Source organism: Papaver somniferum, chromosome 4 (assembly GCF_003573695.1).
Source record: "Papaver somniferum cultivar HN1 chromosome 4, ASM357369v1, whole genome shotgun sequence".
Taxonomy (NCBI): domain Eukaryota; kingdom Viridiplantae; phylum Streptophyta; class Magnoliopsida; order Ranunculales; family Papaveraceae; genus Papaver; species Papaver somniferum.
The window spans coordinates 75665779-75677393 of record NC_039361.1 but is presented as its reverse complement, the minus strand read 5'-3'; the positions used below and the strand labels follow the sequence as shown (position 1 = coordinate 75677393).

The following is an 11615-nucleotide window of genomic DNA, read 5'->3' as shown; positions in this document are numbered from 1 at the left end:
AGAACACAAGAACAAAATTTAAATGTGAAGAACATGTACTGATAGTATTATGGAATTGAAATTGAAATTAAACATGAAATTAACCCAATTAGGGGGTATCTCGGATGACCCAAGAACCCCTTTTGCATTCTCTACATCTTCCCTTTTATAGTTTTTCAAAAATACAAAACCCTAATTCGAAACCCTAATTTTTTTGGGGAAAATCAAATTCTATCACCAATTTCCTGAATTGAGCTCGACCCATGCTTTGGGTATGTCCCCTCTGCTCTTCTGAAGCTTTTCCTGCCCTCAATTTTGTCTTCTCCTCGCTGTTGGTGAAACCCTAGCTCGAGCTTTCTTGTCAAACCCACACCTAGGGTTCAGAGATGTGAATTTGGAAAGAAGTCTAGGCTAGGGAGAGATGTCGTGGTGTTGTCGGTGGTTGTGTGGTTCGAGAAGAAGGTGTAGCTGGTGGAGGTGATGGAGTTGCAGAATTGTGGAGCAGCTCTCTGCAGTTTGGGGAAGATGAGAAGAAGAACTCGATGGAGAAGAAGGGTCCGTTTGGTTTAGGTCGATGGGTTCGATGGCTAAGGTGTTGAGCGGAATCATCTGAAGTTGATGAGCAGCGAGGAGATCCGTTGGATAATCACTTACTAATTGAATCGAACGGAACGATGTAAACAAGCTCTGAGATACCGTTGGATTAAGTGATACAACGAAGCTGACGGCTCCAGATGGAGTTAGGTGCTTTAGTGTTAGACATGAGCTTCAGACTTTGATGTACGGCGATGCTGCGACCGTAGGATGCTGAGATGATCCAATATGACGGCTAGAAAGGGAAACGGGTATGGATATAGGAAATGGATTTGGGTGAGGGTTTTGGGCCTTGGGTATGCCAAGCCCATATCTTCTTTAAGAACAATTCTTCCTCTTCAAGCCCACTTCTAATTGATCCGGCTCTTGCAAACATCATTCTTCGCTTCCTCCTAGCGGGAGTCTTTGCCGTTCCTTTGCTCTTTTCGCTCCGTGAGTTAACCAGGCTTTATTTAGTACCTAAAAATGCAAAATTAATTAAGAAAAGTATTTATTCTTGAAAACAACGAAAACACAGAATATGGGATAAAATGTAGAATTAATGCACAAAAGATGAGTTAAATGCCAAGAAAAATATATAGAAATATGCACTTTTTAGCACTCATCATAATCTAGAAACCACCATTAAAAATCACGCAATAATGTCTTCATTCCTCAACTGTTGGTTCAATGGTCACTTCGAGAGAAGATAACACCCGGGAGACCTGAGTAATATAACGGCACATTTCCCAGCTTTCCATCCTTGATGACAAGGATCTCTTTTAAGAGGGAGTATTTTCATATCCCTGGCTAGCCTTAATGGAAGAAGGTGGCCCTTATCAGTTTGGTTTGTGTACGTTATTATTTGTAGCATATTTGGAAAAAATTTAGTATTAATTAGTATTAATTAAAGTGCTAAAGTGTTGTTAGACTGAACGACTAGGATGTTGTGAGAGTGAAGTGACAGAGATAGGGTTTTGTACGAGTCACTGTTTATTGTTGAGTTGTACTCTCTTAAAAGGTTGTGAATAGAAACGATGCGATTGTAGGATGTATTCTTGAGAGCAAGAGGCAGATAAATTAGGGTTTCTTCTATCAGTTGTTGCTATCACAACACTATCACTGTAGGATTAGGATAAGACCGTGATTCTTTCCTAACATTTTGAGTTTAGGCTACAAATCTTTTATTTTAGGACCTTCAATCAATGATATCCGAACTAAGATTTAGGAAGAATTCTGGTACTTCTATATGATTTATTGAGCATGTTTTAAGTGTTTGACTTCTCTGCTTGTTCACAATTTCAGTCTTTACCTATGAGTTTGAGCATCTAATCTTTCCAAAAAAAATTGAACCTCCCTTCTCTAATCTTAATTCTCTAATTTAATCTTCTTGGGCTCCTTCCATCTGCAAGCAATCTATATCTATGTTCCCTAAAGACTTGATAAATTCTTATAAGATAATATCATCAACATTCCGAGAACTCATCAACCATAATTTAAAACTTCATATATTTATATAGATTTAGTTACATTTAAACATCTGTCCATATAGAAATTAGGAGTACGAAACTATGAGTTCAAACCAAAAGTAGGAGCACGAAACTAAAATTTCAAACCATAAGTAAGAATTCACGAAAAAAAAAAGACAAACAAAGACAAACAAACCATAAATAGGATATGAAAAGGCTAAGTATTTATTATTTTCGGCCATATCTTTATGCAAAAGCGATATATCCTTCATACCCTGCTTCTCTTTCTTCTCTTATTATTCATCAAAATCTGAGGGCTTTGGCCTTCCCATTTTCTTCAGATACTTATGAAAAGTCGAGGGTACCCAAGTACACCACAATCTTTTTCGTTTCAACCTATAAGTCCAATACCATGCGTGGTCGTCTATGGACAAAATCGTCTATGCAAGAGCCACATGTATTTAACCTGGGTAACGTTTCTACATATAATTATATGGCAACATCCCGTCGTTAACAACTATATTATGCTACTTTTAACAAGGATTATTCGAAAATTTCGGATCTCAAACCCTAGTTTAGCAATAGATATGAAAGCATGCTCATTTAATTTGCAACTTAAACAAACTAGGAATCAATCATACATGGAGTTATAAACGGTAGAACATAAGCGATACTAACAAATTATGAATGAATAAGAATGAATACTTCAATTGAATAACATGTTTTCCAACTTAGGACTACATCTCTAACCAATTAAAAGGGTTTAGCTACTCATGGATTTCTTAAAACCCATATAAAATAATAAAGAAGAAAAATAAAGCAAACCCTAAAATTTATGGAAGAAATCCCCACTCCAAAGCTCTCCTCTTCTCTTCTGCCAAAAATTGATGATAAAAAGATACTCTCGAGATATGTCCAACTCTCCCCTAAATAGGGTTCCCAAAACTAGACGTGCCTATACTCGGATCCTGGTCGAATTAGATTGTGACCACTTGCCAAAACTAGTCGTGTTTCCATTAACAACTCACGTCCAACTGTCCAAGGCATGGCCGTATCAGAAGTATTTTCTACAGTCAAATGGGCCACGCATTAGAAGTCCAGCCCAATTCTAATTTCAGGTGTCAGTTTTGCGAAACTGACAGCTTACTCTCTTCTTTGTCACGGACATAATATTACTCCCTGAAATTTCCTACGATGAGAAACCCCACCGTATGTTCAACTGTGTTTACCTACGGCTTGATAATCCAACCGTATCCTCTCCTGACATTTCCTACGGTGGAATACCCCACCGTATGTTTCCCTGTCGTTTTAACTCTCCACTTCTCGTTAACATTCCAAGACTCACCAGCAGACTCTGTCCATTCTTCCTCTCGAGCTCAAATCCATATCAACAGCAGGCCATCACCATTACTGCCAACTCCTACCTGAATCACCCAACTACCAGCCAATCCATTTTCTCTACCACCAGAACCCACAGCATAATTTCCGTGTTTTGTTTCAAACTCCAACCTTTCAGCATATAACAGACCATGTTCTTCTTTTACTCGAACTCCTTCCTGCCATGATTCTTCTGATCAGCTCAATGATCCATCTCGAGTCATTCACAGCAGTCCATACTAAAGAAACAACTACTCTATCATCACTGTCACGAGCATCTTCTTCAAAGCAAACTCCATCACCTTCTGATAATGGCAGCAGCACAGCTCCATAACCCATCGATGCACTGACTCTATCTCTCGCCATTGCTGTCATCAGATCGAGTAACAACAACTCTCTTTTTGTTCTCTATTAAGCTTTGCTGCCATTCAATGGCAACAGCCAAAAACTCCAGCTTTCCATCACCCTGTTACGAGAACTATACACTGCCACCAACTCCATTATACAGCAGCAGCTTCATGGAAGCGCGGCATCTCCTTAGCTCCCATGAATACCATGCAACAGCACAGCCCATCGACGAGTATGCAGTCAACTTCTCTTCATTTCCGGCAGTCATTCAGATTAACAGCACCGCAGCGTTGCATCATCATCATTCCTTTCCATCACAGGAAACTATCCACCATCCTAACGAGCCAAACTGCCCACAATCCACCAATCCTCTTTTAACTCCGGTAACAAACTGGTGTTTTTATCACTTTCTGTTCTACTGTCAGTCTAGAGGGACTGACAGATCAGCTTCCTTGTTACTCACAGATGGATGCCCTGAGTAATTATGCCGCCTGCTTTTAATAGTTCTGTACTGTTTCATTTTTGCGACAACTTTGACTTGCTTCAATTACTCGTAACTACTTCATACGAGGTCATTCCGACCTCGTTCTTTCGTCGTTGGTTTCGTAATCTCGTCCTCTTCAAGGTGATGTGAAGAAATTTCGGATTTGAGCTAGTTCCACTTCTTTTTGCTCAAGATAGCCTCAAACACCTAAGAAACTCAAAACAAACAAAATCAAAGCATAATGGTACAAAAACTATCAAGAAAGCAAAGCATTTGAGTACCTAACTAGTGCAAATAATGCACCTATCAAATTCCCCCACACTTGCCTTTTCCTAGTCCTCGAGCAAACTACGAAAATAAAATAAAGTACAACAACTCCCTATCGTCGAGGACACGGTTGCATTTAGCATATGCAACAAGCCTTTAAACCCCTAGGTGTCCCTAGTGGACGAGTTCTAGTCTCGTGAGGGCTTACGAGATATATACCCACAAACCCTACTCAAACTTCAAAGCGTTCCAGCATCCCAAGCATCCAAAGAGCTATGAGGACATAGATTTTATGCATGCTAGTAATAAGAAGTTAGAAATACCAAAGAACATATTCATTCTTAAATCTTGAGTGAGAAATAACCACACCATAATGAGAGAATGCGTGTTTGAGAGCGATCAATAAACATTTCACCTCGACTTCTGCCTCACTTAAAAAGGATTTTATGATAATTGCACTCAATAAGACGGCTTTTGTATGGGTCTCACATGTGTGTAGATAGGAATGAAGATAGAATCCTACACACGTTGAATGGTGGGAAGGACACCTTCCGAATTATTTCTGGAGACTCCACAAAATTGTGGAAAACAAGAATATTTCTGATGATCTCTAAGAAAGGAAATCAACCATTATTATTAAAAATAGAGGATGAGAGTACTTACCACCTTCACATCTGATTGCAATGATGATAACACCACTCTCACAACATCCAATAGAAACGTAGTCTTCAGCTCGTCTTCTTTATCTTCTTGGTCTTCGTCTTCGGTCTTCAACTGTTGATGATAAACTCTTGAACTTCGTAAAACTTCGACAATTTGTAACTCTTTCTCTTCAATTCTTTGTTGCTTGAAACTTCTTCATAGATTTTTCTTCTTCCCCGTGGCTTTATTAAATGAATACAAAAAGAAATACAAACCAAAATAATAAAAAGAATTTCTCTTGTCATTTTTTTTTCTTATCTTTTACATATTTTTTTTTTGACAAGAGAAATAACTACAAACTGGATATAAAATAAACAATGAAATTGTTATAGCCATGGGATTAGTACTTTACCGCTTGATTCTTCACAACTTGTATTGTCTTCGGATCATAAACTTCAATATAATTCTCATCTTTAGATTTTCTTCGCTCTTGTAAATAAGTCTTCAACTTGAATATAGAATTCCGCTCCTTCTATGTAAGTCTTCAACATGTATATAAAAATCTTCCCATTGTATGTCGCTTTACTTGGATATGAAATTTGCTCTTCCTTGTTTTGTTGCTTGTAAACCTCAAACGTCTTCAACTTTCCTTGTAGATTTTGATGTCGCTCCCTTGTTGATGATGATGATGATGTGTTTCTATGGACCTGTTGTTGGCGAGAGAGAAAATTATGCTAACTGCAAATCAAACTACAAGAAGGTGGTTTTCGTCTATAGACGTCACCCTCATGATTGACAAAATTAGCACTCAAGAGATCACAAATAGTGCTTATATTGGTGGGAGGTTGGGTAGCTCACCATTCTACCCGGAATTAACGTACGGTGACACACGCTCAAAAGAAAGCTCTTTAGTCATTTATAAAGAAATCTGGTTTGGTGCCTCGGTTGATATGAAAATGGGTAGTCTCCACTAATGATTGATTAGCAACTCTAATAATGCATTTCTCCTTGCACCTCATTTGATACACCGGCATGATTAAATCCATTATTTAACACTCCAATTCGTAAGAAATCCGAATGTAGTTCCCTAACACTTCCAAGTTCAGTTATGTCAGTCAGAAACTCTATGTAAACATACCTAGAAGCATGCTACTGACTCTAAAATCTCTAAAAGTTGAGATTTTATGCAAATAAATACAAAATTTTGAAAAATATAGGAAAAAAAAACTAAAAACTTTATATGCAAAATACTCCCCCACACTTAAACTTCACATTTTCCTCAATGTGCAAAACTGAAAAATTCTGAATTCTGACGTAGCAGCAGATTAAACACGAAAACTGTACAAATTGGCAAGGAATTTGGAAAAACGCCATTTCACAAAAGTTGTTTTCCTACGTCTTTTCTACAAAATTTCAAAAGGGAACAGTGTTTCGATAAACGGTATGACAGTTATGGTCTCTGGACTGAACTACGCGCAGTCTGAATTTTTCTGACAAAAAGGTATTCGTCATAATTTTCTTATAAACTAGATTCCGGACTCTAAAAAATTAAACATGGGGGTGCAAATATGATATGAAAATAATAAAAACTGAAAATAAAAGGGATTAAGATACAAAACATATGGGTTGCCTCCCATTAGCGCTTGGTTTAACGTCGTTAGCTCGACTTGGCATTCGCCTTACTACTCCTCCGGAGGGAGTACATCAACAAGTTGGATCTCTTCTGTTTCAACATCAAATGGTTCATAATAGGGCTTTAAACGATGCCCATTCGCTTTAATCTCCTTTCTTGTCAATAACCTACGAATCTCTACTGCACCATCAGAAAACAGATTAAGCACAACAAAAGGTCATATCCAGCGAGATTTCAGTTTACCAGGAAATAAATGAAGGCGAGAATTAAACAAAAGAACTTTTTGTCCAATAGTAAACTGTTTTCTAGAAATCCTACTATCATGAAAAGCCTTTGTTTTCTCCTTGTAAATTCGTGAACTTTCGTATGTATCGTTACGAATTTCTTCTAGTTCACTTAATTGAAGTTTTCGTTGATTACCAGCCCCGTCCATATCCATGTTGCATTGTTGAATAGCCCAAAAAGCCTTATGCTCTATTTCAACAGGAAGGTGACAAGGTGTTACCGTACACAAACCTGTAAGGAGACATCCCAATAGGTGTCTTGTATGCGGTTCGGTATGCCCATAATGCATCGTTGAGACGTAAACTCCAATCCTTCCTTGAGGGATTCACCGTTTTCTCCAAAATGGACTTTACTTCTCGATTAGAAACTTCTGCTTGACCGTTTGTTTGTGGATGATATGATGTAGCAATCTTGTGAGATATGTTGTACTTTTTCAACAAGCCCTGAAAGAACTTATTTCGAAAGTGTGATCCTCCATCACTGATTATGGCCCTTGGGGTTCCAAACCTTTCAAAAATCTGATCCTTAACAAAATATGTAACCGCTTTAGAATCATTAATAGGGGTGGCTTTAGCTTCCACCCATTTCGACACATAATCAACAACAAGTAAAATATAATATTTTCCAAAAGAATTAACAAAAGGCCCCATAAAATCTATACCCCATACGTCAAAAAGTTCTACAAAAAGAATAAACTTTTGTGGCATTTGATTTCGGGCACCTAGATTGCATGTTCTTTGACATCTATCACAAGTTGTACAAAACACATACACATCTTTGAATAAAGTAGGACAATTGAAACCACTTTCAAGTACCTTAAGAGTGGTTCTCTTTGCTCCAAAGTGTCCTCCACAAGCGTACGAATGACAAAAAGACAATATAGAATTATATTCAGATTCGGGTACGCACTTTCTTATAATTTGGTATGCACAATGTTTCCATAAGTATGGATCATCCCAAATATATTGATTTGCTATCTTTTTCAGTTTGTCCCTATCAGCACGAGACAAATTCTTGGGGATTTGTTTAGACACTAAATAATTCACAATATCAGCGTACCATGGTTCTGAAAATGCAATTGAGAAAAGTTGCTCATCTGGGAAGCTTTCACGCAACGGGATAGCTTCTTTGTCTACAGTAAGACGACTCAAGTGATATGCAACAATATTTTCAATGACTTTCTTGTCTTTAATTTCGAGATCAAACTCTTGTAAGAGTAATATCCATCGAATGAGCCTTGGTTTCGCCTCCTTCTTTGCAAGTAAGTACCTAAGCGCTTCATGATCAGAAAACACAACAACTTTTGTACCAATTAAATAAGAACGAAATTTTTCCAATGTAAAAACGATTGCTAATAACTCTTTTTCCGTGGTCGTGTAATTTTGTTGAGCATCATTCAACGTTCTGGAAGCATAATAAATGGCATGGGGTAGCTTTCCAGTACGCTGGCCTAATACTGCACCGACCGCATAATCACTAGTATCACACATTAGCTCGAATGGCTTACTCCAATCTGGTGGTTTCATGATAGGGGTTGTTATCAAAAGTTCTTTCAAACGATTGAATACCGCCAAACACTTCTCATCGAAGTTAAAAACCACATCTTTTTGTAAAAGTTGGAATAATGGTGCTGCAACCTTGGAAAAATCCTTGATAAACCTGCGATAAAATCATGCGTGACCAGAAAAGCATGAACTTCCCTCACCGTGGTGGGAGGAGTTAGAGCACGAATAAGATCAATCTTATATTTATCAACTTCCAATCCGTTAGAAGATATAATATGGCCTACAATAATGCCATGAGTTACCATAAAATGGCACTTCTCCCAATTTAGCACAAGATTAGTCTCAACACATCGTTTAATAACTAATGTAAGGTTATCCAAGCACAGGTCAAATGAATCACCATACACACTGAAATCATCCATAAAAACTTCGAAAATGTTTTCGACATATTCAGAAAAGATAGTTACCATACACCTTTGGAAGGTAGCGGGTGCATTACACAAACCAAAAGGCATCCTCTATATGCAAATGTTCCGAACGGATAAGTAAAAGTAGTTTTCTTTTGATCCTCGGGTGCTATAGCAATCTGATTGTAACCTGAATAACCATCAAAAAAATAATACTGAGAGTGTCCAGACAAACGTTCCAACATTTGATCCATAAAAGGTAAAGGAAAATGATATTTTTTAGTGGTTGCATTCAGTTTTCTGTAATCTATACAAAACCTCCAATCGGTTTGCACACGAGTTGGGACGATCTCGTTTTTATCATTTTGCACCACTGTAACGCCCGACTTCTTTGGTACCACTTGTACCGGGCTCACCCATTTGCTATCAGAAATGGGGTGGATAACTCCCACGTCTAATAACTTTAGTATCTCTTTCTTTACGACTTCCATCATTGGAGGATTCAAGCGGCGTTGTGCCTCCCTTGTAGGCTTTGCTTCATCCTCGAGCCGTATTTTATGCATGCACGTTGATGGGCTTATTCCCTTGATATCAGCAATCGTCCATCCTATAGTAGTTTTGTACTCCCTCAAAACTCGAAGAACTCTTTGTTCCTGCAATTTAGTTAGTACATTCGAAACTATTACTGGCAACTCTTCATTATCACCCAAATACATGTATTTTAGGTGATCAGGAAGAGGCTTTAGTTCTAGCTTAGGTGCCTGCAAAATAGATGACAATAACTTTTCATCCATGGTAAAGAGATAAAAGAAATATCATGAGTAGGTGGGCACTGTTGCAACGAATTAAGTTCACCAATGGTTTCCTCAAATTTGTCCCCTAACTTAAGCTCGGTCCTCGGATCTTTAAAATCTTTAGAGCCCACACTTCTCGTGATAACAGTCTCCAATGGATCATCACACCTCAAATCAAACATCTGTTGAGCTAGTGAGTCAATCACATCAACAGAGAAGCAATAGTGGACAACACTAGGATATCTCATTGTTTCGTAAATGTTGAAACATATTACTTCTCCATCAAATTTCATAGTCAATGAACCATCATGCACATCAATTTTAGTTCTAGCCGTGCTCATAAATGGTCGACCAAGAAGTAACGGTAGATATGTGTAAGTTAATCCGTCTATCATCTCCAATACACGGAAATCCGCTGGAAAAATTAGCTGGTTCACCTGCACAAGTACATCCTCAATAATACCTCTAGGGTATACATTAGAACGGTCAGCCAACTGTAAAGTAATTCCAGTTTCTTTCAAGGGACCTAAATTGAGAGATTCATATATAGATGCAGTCATAACATTTACTGATGCTCCTAAATCAAGCATGGCCTTATTAAACTTAGTGTTACCAATAAAAATAGGAATATCAAAACTATCGGGGTCTTTATATTTAAGTGGGAGTTTCTTTTGCAAGATAGCCGAAGAATTTTCCCCCACTTTCATTACCTCATTACCGGTTAACCTCTGTTTATTGGTGCACAAGTTTTTCATAATTCTCGCGTACTTGGGGATTTGTTTAATAGCATCCATTAGTGGAATGTTCACATGAATCTTCCTGAAAATATCTAAGATCTCCTTATCTTGTTCCGCCTTTTTAGAGTTATCAAACCTGCGAGGAAAAGGAAAAGGAGGAACATAAGTAGAAACATGAGTCTTAGAGTTTTCTTTAGGTACCTCATCGGTTTGGGAAAAGTCAGTAATATCTTTCTCCAAAACCGGCCCCTTAGGGTCTTTGTTATTCTCAGCATCTTCTGGTTGCACAGTTCGTGTACCATTTCTCAATGTCACAGCGTTGACAGAATCTCTTGGGTTAAGAGGTTGATAAGGGAGTTTCCCATTATTCTGCGTCTCCAAATGGTTCAATCTACCATCCATGGTGCTAATTTGTGTCTGCAACTCCTTGATGGCACCATCAGCCGTTTGCTGATTCTTTTGCACCATTGTGGTTAGATTATTCATCATAGCAAGCATCTCTGATGATTCTGAGTTCTGCACTGGTTGTGGTTGTTGTTGTTGTTGAACACCACTAGGACGATTGAAAACCGGTCCTTGATCTGCATCTTGCTTGTTTGCATAACTAAAATTGGGATGATCTCTCCACCCTAGACTATAAGTGTTGGAATATGGATCATACCGTTGTCTCTGTTGATTCGGAAATACTGCATTTACTTGTTCAACTTCTTCCTCATAAGAAGGAATGATTACTGAGTCCATTTGTTGTATAAACTTCTCCATATTACCAATCCTATGTTCTAAATGCGGTGAAGAAGTAACCTCATTAACCTTTCGACTCATAGACATACCTCTTGTGTTGAATTATTGCGTATTTTCAGCCATATTCTCGATCAATTATGTCGCTTCGTCAATGGTTTTGTTTGTCAAAGCACCACCACTAGCTGCATCAATAAGATTTCTCTCGGATTGGAGAAAACCATCGTAAAAATACTGCACTATGAGTTTCTCAGAGATTTGATGATGTGGGCAGCTCGCTAACACCTTCTTATACCGTTCCCAGTAGTCGTAAAGAGTCTCACCAGTAATTTGTTCAATCCCACTAATTTCTTTACGAATAGTTGATGCTTTAGAGG

General features: G+C 38.1%; 1 protein-coding gene across 1 annotated transcript; it reads right to left on the bottom strand.

The window, feature by feature from the left end:
* Window positions 1-9717: 9717 nt before the first annotated feature.
* On the bottom strand, window positions 9718-11328 carry LOC113272710. Its single transcript, XM_026522509.1, has one exon. It carries the CDS (start codon window positions 11326-11328, stop codon window positions 9718-9720), a length of 1611 nt encoding a protein of 536 aa, XP_026378294.1.
* Window positions 11329-11615: the final 287 nt, after the last annotated feature.